This window comes from Myiozetetes cayanensis, unplaced genomic scaffold, assembly GCF_022539395.1.
Source record: "Myiozetetes cayanensis isolate MyiCay16 unplaced genomic scaffold, myiCay2020 scf15, whole genome shotgun sequence".
Lineage (NCBI taxonomy): Eukaryota > Metazoa > Chordata > Aves > Passeriformes > Tyrannidae > Myiozetetes > Myiozetetes cayanensis.
Window position 1 is genome coordinate 5638354 of NW_026087159.1, and position 18879 is coordinate 5657232.

The 18879-nt window shown below is 43.4% G+C and overlaps 1 protein-coding gene across 6 annotated transcripts in view; it reads right to left on the reverse strand.

The window, feature by feature from the left end:
* The window catches only part of LOC126637287 (integrator complex subunit 6-like), a 40631-nt gene extending 23847 nt beyond the window's left edge, over positions 1–16784 (reverse strand). For 4 of the 6 annotated variants that reach the window (XR_007628301.1, XR_007628300.1, XM_050310428.1 and 1 more), the window contains exons 1-2: positions 16544–16764; positions 16355–16432 (exon numbers count right to left, since the gene is read on the reverse strand). Coding sequence is in view for 4 of the 6 variants with exons in the window: in XM_050310428.1 (XP_050166385.1) it covers positions 16355–16432; positions 16544–16654 (189 nt within the window). In the remaining 2 variants the exon portion in view is untranslated. Of the gene's footprint in view, positions 1–16354; positions 16433–16543 lie in introns of all 6 variants that reach the window. The other 2 variants (XM_050310426.1, XM_050310429.1) reach the window with 2 other exon arrangements.
* Positions 16785–18879: the final 2095 nt, after the last annotated feature.

Sequence of the window (18879 nt, forward strand, 5' to 3'; positions counted from 1 at the left end):
AAAGGAAACACTATTCCCAGACTGCAAGTCTTGGTTTGAACTCCAACGAATTTAAGAGTATTCTTTGTAAAATAAACAGTAAGAGTCTTTGCTGATATTTGGAGATTCTGCTGTTTTCCCGTTGTGAAAATGTTTGCTCAGCTTCCAGCTCCTACTGTGTTTGATCTCACTGCAGTGTGGTCAACTGCCTGCAAAATAAAGTATGTACCATTTCCCCAGGCACCACCAGGGAAGCTGAAGGCACAAGGAGCAGCTGATCACCACTGGTTTGCTGTCCAAGAAAACTATTATTCATCTTACAGCTCCCACAGGATCTTCAAAGATAAAGCCAATGAGAGCTGCACCTTTGAAATAAGTAGAGTAAAACTGAAGAACTTCTCATTAAGTGAACAAGGGCAGCAAATGCAAGATTTCCTAATTCCATGCCCAGCTTTAAATAAAGATCTGACTAGTTGATGTACTACATTTTCTACCTTATCCTCAAAACAAGATTCTTGAATCAAAACCACCAACATTCATGGCTAGAAATTCTACTTCTGTAAAATGTTGGGGTTTTTTTTTTTTTTCCAGAAAGTCTCAAGACCGTGTATATAAAGAAGCATGTATTTCACAGACAGAAACTCAAGCCCCCAAAAACTCTGTACATTCTCCTCTCCATGTACACAGAAGGATCATTCTGCAAAACAGAAAGAGTCGAATACCTAACACAGAGCATATGCATAATGAGTTCAACAAAGCACTTTAAAGTGATTAAATAATAATCCTTCCTAAATTCAAAATACTGCCACTAATGCTGTTAGGAAAAAAAAAAGCACTGCTCTTACGTAGCACTGCTTCCATTTCCCAACAGAAATACTAATGACCAAAAAAACCACCAACCAAAACCCCACAACCTTAAAGGACCAAACACAAACATATTCTACAAAACTACATATCCTCTACTGGTCAGTAATCCAGAAGTCAGAACTAAGCATTAGTTTATTTTAGTTGTTTATGAACCAATTCTAACATGGAGGGTGGTTTCTCCTAATCTTCAATATTACATTCCTACTTCAGTCACTTTTATGCCCAGGATTTATTGGCAGCAATCTGAGCAACCTTTGCCTCACCAGTATGTCCCTAACTTCTTCTCTGCTAATTTACACGGCCAAATAATTTTAGCCTCTGAACACACACTAAAAGACTTTCAAAGATAGATGGGGAAAAAAAGAAGTACTAAAAGCAGAAATCTCACCCTCTTTGCTTATGCCAAGAACAGGCAAAAATGCAGTGTCATTTGGCCTTCTGGGTTGACAACTGCAAGCTCTGGTTACCACCCTACAAACCACCCAGAGATCTGGAAGCAGCACAACACCTTCCAGCTTCCAGCTTTGGCCTTTGCAAGAAAATCATACTGAAAAAGAATAATGTACTTAAAAAGTAACATTTTTTTCCAATGACTTAGTTTTCACACAAATCCGTGTCCTGCTCTATTTCACCATACAGCTATGGAAGTATTTCAGCTGCCTCAGGAATCAGGTAAGGTCAAAACAGCTTATTTCGGTAGTAGATAGGCCCAGATTAACAAGAATTCAAACACCAAGGTGAAAAATCTATTGAAGAAAAGGAGGTCTTATTTAGACCAACCAGAGCAAGGACTAACTGAACACCAAAAGGAACAAAGTTGAGCAGCAAAAGAAAATCTCATTCAGAATCAGTAGCTTAAAAAGACATTCAAGACTTAGGAGAAATAAAAGATTTTAGTCACAAGAGGTAGGAAGGAGAATCTTTTAAAATGCTGTAGTGGGGAAAAAAAACCCAAACCACCACCACACCTTTATCACATAAAAAGGAGCAGTATCAGAGTTAAAATAAAACATTACCAAGTTTTGAGTATGTGTAACAAATAGGTCTTGTAATCTCAGCTACACTGGCTTAACTGTCATGTTTGCTGGTTTTACTGCAGGTTTTTTTGGTTGGTTCACTGTTGGTTTGTTCTGGTTTTGATTGGTGTTGTGTTTTGTTTTGGTTTTTTTTTCCTTTTATTCCTTCCAACTATTTCTTGGCACAGTCTGGTCAGCCTACAGGGGCAGAGCCAAAGGCTGGGCATTAGAGCACAAGAATTCCAGGTCCAAAGCAGCCCCTCCTAACCAGCTCCATCAAGTCCAGGGAGCTGGTGCTTTTGAGGCTGCAAGTCTTCATCTTTAGTGTTTCTACAGCCAATGCCAAAAGACAGAACTGTCTAGTTTATTGTTCACTGGACTGCTTTCAGATCTGATTCAAAAATTGCACTGTTACTAAAAATAATCTTCCAAATAAGAAGACAACTTACAATCCTGCAGGGCAATCACAACAGCCTATGTTACAGTAAGTACACAATATTTATTTAAACATACAGATTTTTAGAGTTCTGCTAATGTTTCCTTTGAAAGAAAAACTAGATTTCAGATATTACAACTTGTTTAAAGTATTTAAGTTTTTCAATATTTCAAGCTATTATTAAATACACCAATCTTAGGAAAGCAGACTAGTTCAGGATAACATGCCTGTGGCATCTTGGCTTGTCAGTGACCTCCATCTGAAAAAAATAAGGTAATAAAAAAAAATTCAGCTGTTGAAATCTGAAACCACTCCTGCTACGGAATTCTGAAGTACTGGGGAAAGACAGTGAAACCAGCAGAGCACTTTGTCTTCCAAATCATCACAAGGGTTCATTTTTAAGTTACCTTTCTATTCACTGTTGACTGTGAACGTAACTCAAACCTGCTCATGTCAGTGCCACAGTCAAGCAGGCATTTCTTTTGTAGGGTACCTAATTATTCTTTCGGACTCCCTACAATGCAAGGGGCTGCTTCTCAAATACCAAAGTATCTTCAGATCTTCATAATCTCCTAAACACAGCCCCAGCATTGCTCAGTGGGATGTACCAGAGGGAATAACCTCCTATGCATCCTAGAGCTTCCCTGCCTCAGCTTCAGCAACTTTGGAACAGGAATTCTAGCAAACATTGACTATGTTGGTCACCCCAGCTTTGCTACAACAAATCTTAGCAAAGAGGGAGAGGAGCAGGGTCCTGGTACCACGTGTCCCCCTGCCCAATGAAGGGCAGGGAAGGCTGCTTGTCAGTACAGAACAGCCAATGCCCACACTACACCCTCATTTTATTTGGTGTTCAGAGATTTACTAGCTAGAAATAGCACAGAGGAGAAGAAAAGCACTGACTATGCTATAAAACACCACAGACATCTTTATATAACATTTGAAAATTCCTAAAATAATTCAGCATCACACAACCTCTATCACCTACTAATTTCATCCTCGCAAATATTTGTCTGTGCAAATGGCTCAGAAGGAACAGCTTTAAGAGACACTTACAGACACTGACTCCCCTCCAAACCCTTATGAATGCCATTTTTGAGGTAAAGTAGCTCTCAGGTTCTGTCTGTACCTTTGACTGCAGGAGAACTCGACTCTCATTTCAGCACCCATGCTCTCTAATTACTTTTATGCAACATACCAGTCCTGTCACAGCACAACATCAAACAGCCCTTAGCAAAGAACCTCACAAGATCAATTCTTTTCTGTTCTTGGCACAGCAGAGCATCACAGCACCCACCTCTCAGCTATGAGATCAGCATAACTCCAGCACAGAATGATACTGGCACACAGGCCTGCAATCAGCTCATCACTGGGGCAGTGCTGAACACAGTGAGCCAGCCTGGATCTGGGCTGTACTGTTCTGGGCTTGAAGGACCAGTGCTGGTGCAGGTACAGCAGCAGATCTTACTGGTCTGATGCAAAGCTTGTGGGAAGAGAAGGTTTGATGGGACCAAGACAGCAGTGTGCAACTGCTATCACTGTGCTGGGCCCTCCAGCACACAGCCAATCATTTATGTTAGTTTTATTCCCCACCATTCCAGTCTCCTCGTGCCCTAGATAAGGATTTGAAACACCAACAGCTTCTACCCCTAATATTCACTGCAAAAAAGCAAAATTCTAGGGCTTGGTGACCAAGCCAGGGGACCCCATCTTTAGCTTTTCACATGGAAGTCTGGTTTTGCAAAGCAGATCAGGAACACAGTTTAAGGGTAAAACATGGACATGACCCCACTGCAGGCACAACAGCAACAAGCCCTGGTTGCTCAAGCAGGGATACACTGCTGTTTAATGAGGCCTGCCTAACAAAACCCCACCTTCCCAGTTCTCATCTCAAGAGTATTTTAACACAGTCAACTCACAGGTTTAAACTACTTCCTTGAGAAGCCCACAGAGCAGTCGAGTACAGTGAAGAGTCTACAAAAGCATCACTTGGTCCTCCTTACATGGGAGCTGGTGAGCATCAGGTCAGTGTTGTAAGGATAAAGCATTGTGAATAGTAAGCTAAGTGTTTCTTCCTGTCAAGTTATTTCTGCTGGCTTTGTAGGACACTCAAACTGAAACCTATTGGTCAAGTGCTTCTTTAAATCCAAAATTTTTGAAAATTTTCTTTTTTAAAAACATGTAATTAAGTTCCAATCAAATAGAAGTGTAACATACATAAAATGTTTCCAAGAGAATAGAGAAGAATAAACTGTTTTAATATATCTTTAGAAAAAACACAGCTTTAAAAAAACCACTGGAGTAGATGTTTCCTTTAACCCCAAACAGCTGATATACCCTGACACCAGATTTTCAGCAGAAAGTTGTCACTTTGTGTGCCCTCCATCTCCATGTAGTTCCAGGCACCACAGTTCTTCCCTTTTCTCTGGGACAGGCTATGCACCGTGATAACAAACACAGAATCCCTCCTTCCCTCACCCACGCTATTTTTCCCTACACAACTGGAACAGCTTTAGTGCAGGGAAGGAGGGATCATGAGCCTTCAGGCCTGCAGGCAGTGCACACCAACAGGGCAGATGTCCCTCAGGAGGTCACAGCCAACTCAGCACAGTCCTGTACACTCACCCCTCAGTGCCTGGGATCATCTTCCATTTCACCTGAAAGCAGCTCAGTTCTTGCACTCTAAGGCAGGGCTGCAGTGTGTGAACTGAGGTGCCCAGGGGATCCCCCTCAATTGCACATTTCTAACCTGAACTCTCCTGTAGCTGCTCCAATCAGACTAAATCCCTTATAAAGGCAGACTGAACTTGCTTGTTTTCTAAAGTACATATTGCTGAATGTGAACAAGATCAAAACTGCATTCTAACACAATATGTAAGTGCCAGTTGTTGTTACAGGTAATCAGCTACATAACAAAAGGTTTCATCTTGTATAGAAAAAATGTGTTTCTCCATGAAACCTTAAAAAAAACCCCACACACCTTAAGAAACAAGCTCAGTCAAACCATACCATGTAGTTCACTGTCCTTCCAAGATGCCTTCAACATCAAACAAGATACAGAAATGCTTTTCCTTCAAGAAGAATTCAAGGTGTTTATGTAAGAACAACTCATATTAATCTTTAAGTACAGCACCCATGCAAAACACTAGCAAAGATGTTCTTAAGCTCCAATTACAAAACGAGTACTGGAGCGCTCTGCTAATTTAGCATTTAGAGAGAAGCAGTACTTTCTCCTGTAGGAACATCAAATGCAGATGCTGTATGAACAACTCAAAGCTGGAAACTGCTTGGAACCAAGTGATGATAATCAATGCCAAGCAGAAAGAAAAAAACCCTACACTACCTTTTTATTTATTACCGTCTGCTCCTGCTTTAATCCATCCTTGGATTTAGCTTTTTGGTCAACAGTATTTCATGTGTTTTGACAGCTACTCTCACTGCACTTTTTCCTGCACAAGGATGAAAGGAAACACATGAAGAAAGGAAAGTATAAATACCAAAGAGATCATGGTATCACCCTGTTGCAAGAAGCATTCTTATTTAAATAAAAGACCACTATCCAGTTAAAAAAGCACCTATTTCTGAGAAACACTCAACAAGCCAGGATGTTTCAATACAGAGCTGAACCAGATGAGCTACATTTCACACAACAGTTTAATGGAGAGGGAACCCAGAAGTAATCACAGTTTGCAGCCCTAGCACAGTAAGCAAAACAAGAGGCTCTGTGCTCCTGCTCAGCAGCATAGCAGTCATTGCAGAAATACCATTATAGGTGCATCTTATCCAAACACTGTCAAGAGGGTGACTACTGAAATGGGGAGGTTTCAATCAAAAACTTCCATCTACTCACAGCACCCATTGCTCTTCTAGACCGTCAAACCTGCACCCAATGCCAGTCAGCCCCAGCTCTGTCCTTCTCCCAGTTCATTCCTACAGCCACTAGGGCTGGAAAAGTTGCAAGGAATAAAGGCAACAGCTGAGAAGTCTGCTACCAGAACAAGGGATGCTTCATAGCACATTTTTGGGAATCAAGTGGAAGAGCATTACTGATGGTACTCTACCTTTACAGCCCGGAGATGAAACAACACAATTAGGATTCATGTTCATTTTGAAAACTGTCACATTCCTCCCTCTTCCTTCCAAAAGCCCATCATAGAACTAGTGCAACACACCAAAGCTACAGGTATTATAAGTTTATTCTGAACCTCGAGAAGTTAAATCTAGAAGGGGTCATCTAATCAAGAGATGTCCTCCATTCATGTCTGAAATGCTGTCCAACACACCACTGCGACAAAAAAAAAAAGGCTTTAGATCATGATTAAATTAATATGCTCACTGAGGGATCACAAATTGAGAAACCTCAACTAGCCAGCCTAACAAATAATGTTGACTTCACCTTCATTCTGATACAGCAAAAAATACATTGGTGGCATTGGGAGCATTATTATGGTCAGATTTTTATCTTAAGAGGATGGCAAGGGTCAGTTTTTTTAATGCTAAAGTCACCTGGTTCAAAAATAACTACCTGAGCTTCCACTCTTTGGATTAGAGGAGGCTCCCCCAAGCCAGGCCTGGTTGGCCTGAGCCTGCCCACCAAGCTGCAGGGCACATGGATCCCAGTCCATCCCACGGGTCCCACCGCGTTCCAGCCCCGGAGCACCATCAGGAGGCCTGGCAGCAGCTAAAGGCACCGAGTGTTCTGCCTCAACAGATGCACATTCTCCCACAAAGCAGAGTTTAACTTTTTTTTTAAATCAGAACTCACTGGCTGTGCTGCTAACACGCTATGAAGACCAGTGCTAATGCATTATTCTCACTTAGAAGCAGAGCATGGCAACACCAGCTCAACCGCACTGTAGATCTTTGTTTTCTGTCCAATTAATTGTTCAACAACATCCATCTTATCAAGATTTTTACGTTTTTTAAATACTCTTTTACACATTTAAGATTTTTAAAACATCTCTGAAAACACAGCATAATCAACAATCACCTTCATCTTTAAAAAGCAAAATTAAGAAGTTCTGAACTGCTGATTTTGTAGCCTAGAACACCATTTAACAAATCTAGTGCTGCTTATCCTGAAATTTGCATAGAAACACAAGGAAAGAATCATAATAGCTGGGTACACCGTGAGATTGTGAGTTAGAAATTTATAGTAACAACAAAAACAATAATAATAATAGCAGCTATTTAAAAATAAAGCAGGACTCTTGTTTGGCAATAAGTAGTTCAAGTTTTACAGATCCTTGTCAATACCAGATCTTACATCACGACAAATTTTGTCTTTCCAATACTTTGCAGAGTGAATATACAGATCCATACAAGTCTATGAGCAACCACAGATTCTGATCCGCACAATAACAGAGTCTCATTACAAGAATGTACTTTTTTCTCTGCACTTTCCTAAAACCTCAACCCTAGGACACGCTGCTTACAGCTGAAATTGGTTGCTACATGGGTGTTTTCTAACTATTCTAAAATTAGCCAGAAAAATGCAAAGGAAAAAAATTCCTTTAAATTACTACCCGCTCTACTTTTTTGGGAGTGCAAAAGCACAAGAGTTACATTATTAAGTGGTACACTGTAAGAATAAAGTTTAAGAAAGAAGAAAACAAATCCAAGACTCAATCTACAGGAGTGTATTACTTAAGTAACAATCTGCATTTAAAATTCAGGACAGCAGCAATCACTCTTCCCATCAATTTTTTTTTTTTGTAGCCTTTGTTATTAAATAAAACAGACATTCAAAATACAGACAGTGAAGAAGAGAATCACTGAAGGCTGGAGCCATCCAGAACCTTCTCACAGGGCCCTTGGAGTCCCAGTGCTCCCCCCTCCAAAATCCCTCATCTCCCAAACACAAGTCACACGGTACAGAACGTGCCTTTTCCCACTTGATTCCAAGAGCCTGAAGTACAAGAACACTGCAGGAGACAGCACTAAGGTTTGCCTTTTCTAGATCACAATAAGCTCAGAACATCACTCTTGCACCACTGCTGTTAAGTCACAGTTCTTTCTGACAAGCTGTTTTGAAGAATATGGCAGGGTGAACAGTGTAGAAGTGTCTGCAACCTTAATTACTTTTTTCCACTGTTACAGTGTGAGCCACTCAGCATATAACACTACATTAGTTCTCATGAAGCTTAAAAAGAATAAATGTCCGTTCTGAAGATATCACAGAAGTACTCTGTGCATATTTTTAAGCACACCACAAAGTCAGGTTGCAAGGCCTATGCCTTTTCCATAAATACAAAAAAGAAAAATCAAGAAAACCCACATGTGAAATGTAATAACTGCACAAAAGGGGAGGAAGCAGACAACAAAGATTCCACATGGCAGGAACCACCAACTTCACAAAGCACCTTCCTTCTTACAGAACATCTCACTACAAAAATACAACTAGGGAGATCCAACTCAACTGTTTGATTCCACATTTTAAGCTTCTATTTTTAAAATAAAAGTGACCTTTGAACTGAGGATGAGTTAAGCCTCTTAATGCAAACATATCTACTTTTGTCTAGTTTATCCTGTAGTCTTAAGGGCTTACATCTTTGAATGTGTCCAAGCCCAAATAAAGAACTAAATAAAGAAATGAAAATATACACTGCTATAGTGGCCATGAACAACCAATGTTGGTTTCCTCCAGGGCCTCTGGCATCTCATCAACTGTATGTACAGCACGAAACAGCAACTCACTGCAGATGAGAAAGCAAGCTCTGAGTTTGCAGATTCCTGCAGAAACAGGACCAGGTAAGTATTTTCAATAAGATTTAACCTTGCAACATGGACTCTCCTTTCAATGAAGACAGGCAGCAGGTGAAAGCACGAGTTCAAATACTTAACTAACTTCAAACTTATAATGATAAAAATGACAGCTAAGCAGAGTTCAGTCCATCATATCTATGAAGTTGTTAATTTCTGAAATGTCCTTCCATTTAAATCAATTATTTTCAAAAACTTACTCACCACTTTCAAGTTTGTGCACGAACTCCACTTTTTACAAGAGACCTCAATTTCTGAACGCACAAAATTGTTTCTTTTAGAAGAATGAGTCATTCTGAGTATTACTGCTTTGGTTTCTTTAAAAGCAAAAGGTACATTACTATGCACGAAATTCCTCAGTATAATGCTCTGTCCTGTCACACCAGTTCCTGAAAAAGGCTGCTCACTACAGCTCACAAACAGGGCAGGAAGAAGTAAGACTAGCAAGCCTCTGTGTGTTTCAAAGCAATTTAACATGCTTTACACTACCCAATGTGTTCTCAAGAAAGGGAATGTGCTTTTTAAAGGATACACTCTATTGGAACCAATTAAGTATCTTTATAAGCTAAAAGGAGCTACACTGTTTGCTGAAGGGATGCCAATGGAGAATTGTTAAGATTTTAGTGAAACAGATTTTTGGATGCTTTTAGATTCTGAGAGACATGCACTGCAGTTCTGTTTGACTTTTTTTCAGAGAGCACATATCCATCAGTCAAAGACTTAAGTGATAAAGCAGTTAAATCGAAAGGAGGATGTAAAATTTGTTGGGTGGTTATTCTCAAATAGTATTAAGTGGATTTTGTTTCGTCTTCAAAAAGAACTAGACAATCAGGATTTGCATGAGTGCTCCTTAAACAACTGACTTCTGTTTCTTTTCTTAAATTCATTGTGTTTAGCAGAGGAAGAGCAGTTGTTGGCTTTGACCTGCCAGTCACTTCTGCTTAAGAACAGCCTTCAGAAAATACACAAATTTCATAGCAAAACCCTAATCAAGCACTGTGGAAGACTGGAGTCAAGGTGTGCATAGTACTGCACAGGCAATGGAACATGATGGTGCTCAGAAATAAAAATACTGCTGTGACTGACCCAAAATGTGTATGGTGATAGAATAGGAATGGATCTCTCTGCTAAATAAATACAGAATAGTCTTCTGAATTAGTTATCAAGAACAGACACTGTGTATGCTGCCTCAGTACTATATTCTGCACTTTTTTACCTCCTTCCAATGCCTGGCTAGTAGATTCACTAAGTTTGTACTTTATTTACAGCATATCTGGAGAGAAAGATAGGCCTCTCCCATTGACCTCAGCTTCTTCCCTTTTTGCATCTCTCTGATACCAGCTTCTCTCCTGCCCCTGCAGCTGCTATCTGCCTCACACCAACAATTTTGCCTTCATAACTCACTACCAGCTTGTAGAGCTCCAACTGTATTTCCAGCTGCTCACACCACCAAGCAGGTCAGACCACCAAGACGTGTTTGCCAGAAGTCAGAACTTTCACACATTAAACTGATGTTTTCAGTATCTCAAGGTTCCTGTAAAAGCTTAATCAACTTAGACTTATTCTGTGGATTTGTTAAGGTCTAGCTTACTTGGTATTCCTCTGGTTTTCTTCCCTCACAAAAATTAAAAAACACACAAATGCATTTCCTACCACGTTGGGCAGCATTCCTGCAGATCTGCCTCAAACCCAACAGGTTTCACAGTTGGGTTTCTCTCTCTCCCTGTAGCTCAGGGTCAGGAGCTCTGATCTAATTTCTTCCAGAAACAGACAAACAGATCTCCCATCTCTCTTTTGCAGCACAGCCTATTCATTTGCCACTGGCCTCTGCAGAGTCAGTGGTAATGGGTTCCATTCTGCACCAACAGAATGTGAAAGCAAAATTAAAAAATGCTGGTAAAAGCCTCTGTGCCACTGAAATAAAGACAGTAAAGTCCGCAGTCTCCTCGAGTGCGACCTTATGAACTCCCAGTTTTAAAGGACTATTTTAATATCATACATGAAGAGGTTATTTACATACAGTAAGTACTCTTGGACAGATTTTTAAAAAAGCCTTCTGCAATTCCTATTCCAGCCTCATAAAATATCCCAATCTAACACCAGAATTTCAGGGGAAAAAAACCAGGTTTCTCAGAGTCCATCACGAAGAGCTGCTTCCACAAGGGAGCTCTTTAGCACTGAAACATATGTTCAGGCTAGCGGGGAACAGCAGCGGAACTGGAAGGCATCCTATCCATCAGTCCCAGTTTGCACATCTCAGTGCAGTGTTTCTCACACGCTGTATAAAGCAATTTGAGCTACTTTTTAGACAGCAGCTACGTACATATTTCTTCGCTCAAAATTCAGGAAGCCTATTTTTGTAGTGCAGTCCTAGCTGGCTCTTGAATTCAATATAACACGTAACAGAAGGAGGAAAATACATCTTTCAGAACGTAACTTAAGTTCTCTCAGTCCTCTGATTTGTGACCAGATCATTTATGAAGGTCATACTACAGCCTCACAAGAACATAAAGCAAAAGCCGTATTTCTGTGACCTGATCATGAATAATATTCCTCAAGCCCTGAGGAAAGACCATATCACTGCCAGCAGCCAGATATCAGTCACAAGGGAACAGGGCAGTCCAGTTAATCAATAACTTCACATAAGGCCACCATTGTGTTTTTGGTCTGGGCCTGAACTAGCCATTTGCAGCCCAAACCCACAAGCAAACCACAAACTGCAGGATGTGAGGTTTCACAAAAATTCAGAATGGTAAAAAATAAATCAAGAGCTAAAACCTTGCTTTCCTTTTCAAAAACTCTTTTTAGGCTGAGATTTTGGCATGAACTCCATTTTCAGAGAAATTTAGGTAGATCTTACTGAAACCTCATCACTGGAAAACAGGAAAAGCTTGGGGGGAAAGGGCAGGTGAGAACACTCTTCCCTTCTCTCCATAACTTTTACTCTAGCACCATTACTTCAGGAAAAAAAATAAAATCTCTTAAGATTCTGTCCATTTATACCATGGCATGTGCTTAGGTGTAGAGAAACACATAAGATTTGATGATACAGGAAAAAAATTTAGGCAATTTCAGAAAAAGTAACTGGGTAAATACATGGAAAAAGCCACATAAGACCTTTCCAGCCATACCAACGCTCACCACGGGTCTCTGAAGCACAGACGGTGGGAGCCTGGGAAGGGCTCTGCAGAGCTGTCAGTAACGTGTCTGGCCTGTTCTCACCCTCCTCCCCAGGCATTCCGGATCAGCCGCCTTGTGCAGGAAAGGATGAGAAGGGTGGGGCTGGCACAGAAGGTTGGAGGTGCTGCAACACCAGGTCACAGCACGGCTGGGATGGAGTAAGCTCCAAATTCCAGCAATCCATGAATATATTAATCCATTAATTAAGTCTTAGGAAATATCAGGTACTATATTCCTTGAATCAGCTAATGCACTTCTCTTATCTCAGAGGCCAAGAACATCAAATACTGTGCCAGCAAAGGCTGTTCTTGAACCCCTTTTTCTCGCCCAACTGGATACACATGGGAGAGTAAACTCCTTCAGTACCTAAATTTAAGCACTGGTGTTTTAATACTAATAGACACCTGTTACAAAGATCCTTTACTATAGATATTAGGTTCTCAAGTGTGCCAAAAACCCAAAATCAGACACCCAAATACCAGAATGGACCAGCTCGCTCCCACTAAGCTTGACAAGACTCACTTGACAATATCCTATTACAATTTGAATCTAAAAAACACACTAAAAACATTAAGCTGAATGTTCTTACTTCCTGAAATAACATACTGTTTTTCCCTCCTCATCCATAAAATTAGTTTGACCCAACACTCAACAGAACTTACAGGTATTTTTCCACTGACCTATACAGGATCACATCACTTGACAATTACAAGGTTAGTACATTTCATAACATGCTTTTAAAATATTAAATATTTGTCCCTTACTGTAGAGTATTTTGGAATCAAAGTAAGAGTTGTAAATGGCTGCACCATAATTGCTGTCACAAATCACCATCTTATACATTATGTAACAAACTGAAGCAAAACAGCTGACAAGATTCCAAAGGCATCTGCTGCCAGAGTGGGACTAATATTATTCCTGCCATCCCCACCTCCCTGTCCCCACCTTCCCAGGACAGCACCCTGCCTCCTCTTCAGACTCCTGCCACCACAGTTCTTTGTAGAGCCACACTGCAAACCTGGAGACTAATCCCATTTTTAAAAACTGGAACAAACACAAAGCTATGAGCAGTCAATTAAACAGGAGCAACAGGTCCTGGAAATTATTTCAAACCCTCTGTACTAAAGACAGTTCCAAGAACATCATCTTACTTCCAGAGATTTTATCAAATCATTTGTGCAATAGCACAATCCTTCCACTTAGCACAATACCACCACATGCATGGCGTTTTCTTGAGATATTCTTGTCCATCAAAAGTGAACAAGTGCTGACGGTTTAAAATACTTTAAGGCTACAGGTCAACAAATTCTGAAACAAACAAATCCATTGAGCTCATCTCAGCCAAGCCCTGCTCCAAGCTGAACTTCTCATAGTACCTCTGCCTCCCAGGTGGTCTCAACTCCACCTCCAGATTATTTCCTTCAATTGCTTCACTAGTAAAGTATCTGTGAGACTATGTAATTTAATTAGTGTAATCATAAAGAAAACAAGAGGATAAAGCAGCCACTAACCAAAAACAGCCGCTGCCGCACATACTTGGAAAGCAAACTTGCAAAATACATTCACTTGCCAAGTTTGTTTTCACCTTCCCTAAATGAAGGGAGATAAAGTATCTAACTGCAGCAGCATGAGCAAAGAAACTTCATTTTATGTCTTTTACAAGCATGTTCTGTTGGACATACAGAATCTGGCCCAGACTAGGAAGTTTTCCTGGCATAACTATAGTTTTTAGAAAACACAACAGAGGGAACATCATAAATACCAGCAAAGGTCTTGAGAACACGTCTTCAAAGAGGGAAAGAGTCATGTTGCTGCTGTGAGGCTTTCTTTGCTTGAGGAATAGACACAGTGACAGCTCAACAACACTCATTTATGCCATGAAGTCTTCATGCAATACTTGGAGTTGCGATCATAATTACTATAATGAGATATTTATTGGATCTGCAGCCTGCTCCTACAAAAGTCACTAATTTTTGAAAAAAATATTTTAAGATTATTTCAGGTCTAATTCAAAAACCAGCATGCTAAAGGTAGAAAAATAAATTTCTAAGAAGTGACATTAGCAAGTTACAAGAACCACAATACTTTTTTTCCCCTGGCTATTTACTGTATCTCAAACATGACTGAATGCTATGATGGGTATCACACAGTCCCATTTATTTCAATTGCTATTTACTTAAACTGGGAACACAGTCAGATGCTCATTAGCACATTAGAATGTACACAGATGCTCATTAAACACAGGGATCTTCCTCAGCAAATCTGAGTATAGATGTGATAATAACCTGTAGCATTACCACACAGACCTCCAGCAGAAAAGTCATTTTCTTCTATTAAATCACCAGTATGCTTGCTATCACTGCAGGGAGAAGGTTCATTCGTCAAACCTCATCTATATTGTAAAATACTTGACACAAAAAATTTGAACACAAGAAATCTAGAGTTAACACTGGCACAGCAAAGATTTTGGGGTTTTCAGCCAGCCACAAACATGGATGGGGAAAAGGGCGTGTGCGTTATGTCTATAAAACGCCTCTTCTAGGCAGTTTTTAGACAGTAGGTTTCTGTAACTCAAGGATGGTTTCAATTCACAGAAATTACTTCCACACTTTCTTCTGAGAAAACAAAAGGTGCAGTACCAAACAATAAATACTGACTCACTCTATCACTTCTGTCACTTCAGAAAGCTCTGTAAATTTATTACTGATGAAAGAAGGAAAGATTCATAGCTCATAATAAATACATTTCCTCATTATCAAAGACATGAATAAGACAGCATCACTGAGCAGTTACTTTTACAACTTCTCAAGAAGTTCCAGCTGGGGGGGATCTAGAGTGTTTTCTTCCCTGGGATGATTAGCGATGTATTTTTACATGAACCTCCTTGGCCCTCATAGAATAGCTCTACAGGTCAACAGTCAGGATAACTACTGTACTAGTCAGGGCAAACACAGTCCTAATCCAGGACTATTCAAGAGGATTCTAAAACTCCCATAGCAATGCTTTCTGTGACATTCTTTATCTAGATATTTTAAGTCAGACATTTCTATCAGCAAGTTGCAGCCTACAGTGTAAGGCATACAGTGCCACGATTTTATTTTTTTTTCACAATCTCGTGGTGCAGCGACCATGGCTCTACCTGCCTCAACCTGGAGGAAGGAGAAAACAGGGATGAGAGGAGCTTGGTCTCAAGGAAGCTAAGAGGGACCTCATCACTCTCTACAACTACCTGAGTTTGTAGTAAGGTGGATTCTACTGTGCCTGCAGTGAGAGGATTAGCCAAAATGACCTCAAATCCAGGCAAGGGAGATTCAGATTAGACACTAGAAAGAAATCTTGTCACTGTTTGGGCAGTCAGGCATTGTAATAGACTGCCCAGGGAGGTGGTGGAGTCACCGTCCCTGGAGGTGTTAAGAGGCATCTGGATCTGGGTGATGTGGTTGGGTGGTTTAGGGGTTACAGTGGCAGTCCGGGCTGACGGTTGGACTGGATGGTTTTAAAGGTCTCTTCCAACCTTCACGATTTTATGTCTCCACGTCCAGCTCACCACAGCCCTGCACAGAGCGGCGATTACGAGCACCTTACACAGCACCGGTGCGGGTCGCCGTGCTGAGCAGAAGGAACGGGGGAGACTCGGGACCCCAACATCGTAGATTCTTCTTGCCTCGCAGAGGCGGAAAACAGGCGTGGGCGCTCCGTCCCACACCCACAGCCCCTGTCCCGCTGCCCGGCAGGGTCCCGCAGCCGTGAGGGGTCCGCTGGCCCTGCGCTGCCCCTCGGGGTCGAGCAGTCCCACCAACCCTCCCCGCCCGCGTGTCCCGGGGGTGTCGGTGCCGAGCGGGGCCGGATCCCGGCGCGGCCCCGCCGGAGCCACCGCCCCGCGGGGGGCGGAGCGCGGCCGCCCCTCGCTGCGCCGGGGCGGTGAATCACGGCCCGCCCGTCTCCTCCCCCCCCCTCCTCCATCTCAGCAGCGCCCTCAGCCTCTCTCCTCCATACAAAAGCAAAATGTCCGCCATCTTCACAGGCTGCTGCTGCCGCCGCCGGGCCGGACGGGGCCGCGCCGCGACAAGGGCGGCCCCCGCGGCGGGGCCGGGGCGGCCGGGGGGGTCATTACCTTGATGCAGTAGGGCGGCTCGTCGAAGGTAACCAGCATGTACCTGTCGCCGCGGCTGGCCGGGTCGCGGGCCCGCAGCTGCGGAGAGAGCGGAGAGAAGCGGCCGTGAGCGCGGCGAAGGTGCGGAGAGCGGGCGGGGGGGAGGCGAGCGGGGCGGCGGCTCCCCCCGGGGTGGCGCCGCGCACTCACCTTCATGAAGATCTCCACGGCGCCCTTGGCGATGTCCAGGTAGCTGGTGCCCAGGTACGCCCGCTGGTTCATGGAGGCGGACGTGTCTATGAGGAAGAGGAGGATCGGCATGGTCCAGGCAGAGCCCCGGCCGGCGGGCTCCCTGCGGAGGAGGCGCGGCGCTGCCCGCCGCTCGCTCGGCTCTGGCGGCGCTGCCCGAGCTCGCCCGGACTCAACTTCTCTTCCCTGAGCCTCCACCAGCACCATGTGACCAGCGCGCACGCCATTGGCTGGCAATTATACCCGCATTTGCATATTCATGGAGGCGCGCGCGCGCGCGCTCGCGCGGGGGGGACGGGGCGGGAGGGGGGTAGCGAAGGGGAGGGCGCGCGCGCGCGCCGCACCTGTCACACGCGCGCGCACACACACACACACACACCGCCCCTCTGCGGGGTCCCCCGCCCCGCGCCCCAGGGGCCGCCCCGCCCGCCGGGCCCCTCACGGAGCGGGCGCGCGTGCCCCGCGTTACCCCGCCGGTAACCGCGGCCGAGTCACCTCCCCACCGCCGCCCCGCGCCGCCCTCGGGGGCTGGGGGAGCCCCGCGGGGCCGAGGGGAGCAGGCGGGAGACGCGCGCTGGCCCCCGGGGAGCCGAGCGAAGCAGCTCCGCTGCACGCCCGGTGACATAATCGCCTCCCCCGTTTCTGGTCTACACAGGTTTCACTTAAGCACTAAATCCTCAGCACTCCACGTGCGATGCTTTCGTAGTCAGGTAACTGCAGTCTCTTGTCACAGCCCGGAACCGGGTGTCAAACAGGGACAGGGCACCTCAGTATACCAGGATCAAGGCAGGATGGCAACAAATTGATTGTGGCAAAACTGAGGATACATAAACCCTGCATTATTTCCAAACAGGTGAAAAATAAAAATAAAGTCTGTCTGAAATAAGGGGTGACAGAATCAGTTAGATTGAAAAAGACCCCTGAGATCATGGAGTCCAATCTGCGGCCCAACACCACCGCATGAACTACATCATGGCACCAAGTGCATGATTCCTTGAGCACCTCCTGGGACAGTGACTCCACCACCTCCCTGGGCAGCCCATCCCAATGTCAAATCATCCTTTCTCTGAAGAAATTCTGTCTAATGTCCAACCTAAACCTCCCCTGGGGCAGGTTAAGACTGTGTCCCCGTGTCCTATCACTGGTTGCCTGGGAGAAGAGCCTGACCCCCAGCTGGCTACACCCTCCTGTCAGGGAGTTGTAGGGAGCGATAAAGTCCCCCCTGAGCCTCCTCCTCAAGGTGTCCTGCTCTGAGGAAGCAAATGGCAGCCCCAGCCGTCGAGTGGGCAGCCCTGGATGGCCCCGGCAGCACCAGCGATGGTAACTGGATAAGGGGAAGGAGGCTCAGGAAGTATTTAGCACTATGTCTGCTCGTGAGTGCTTGTTTGCTTCCAGGAGCGAATCCAAAACACACAAAAGCAGCACTGTAAAGATGAATCTTACTTTAAAATAGTAAAAAAACCTGATGATACCTTCCAACGTTTCTTTTTCTGCATATTTTTTTGCCATTCATTTAAGCAGTGGGCAGGACCAGCTTCGGTTCTCACTCTGGCTTGTGAAGCACTGGCAGTACTGTTGTTTCACACCACCACAGGTGAATTCTAACATCCCCATTACAAAGCATTATGAAATATGAATATTTGTAGAGATGCCATTATGCATCTTGATCAAAATAAACGGAGATCTAAACTCATTTAATTCATCCCTTTTGTCACCAAAAAAAGCCCAACACCTGAATACAGGACAGTGAGGTCTCTATATTGGCTTTAGAAAGAAATTCGTCTTTTCAAAAAGATTCTGCAAATATTTTTTGTAAAAACATAATCACATTAGTTAATTCAATTGAACCAAAAGCGGATAAAGTAATAGTTGAAAAGCAGCTCATTTTGAAAACAAATCCTGCCAAACTTGGAGACTGCATTCTGTAATCCAGCCCTTCTTCGTAAGCTGCATATGTGCGAGTGCAGTGGTGATCAAGGTTTCTGAATTTTAACAATCATAGCAGAGATGCCAGGAGGGATAAACAGATAAATATTTTTATGCAAGTGATTAGTGCACATGAATGGAGCCAGACTGAAACAAATGCGATTTGAATCTCTATAGATAAGATAAAAATGCAGATACTGTATTTTTGTACCGCTGCATGTTAGTCTGGAAAGATAACTCCTGGATAGGAACGGATTTGCAAAGGCCTGAATGGAAACTGAACTACTGGTAGAAGATGGCAGCTACCACTGCCAGGTCCCGGCACCGGGAACTCGATGAGGCCACCTATACATTGCTCTCACATCAACCTG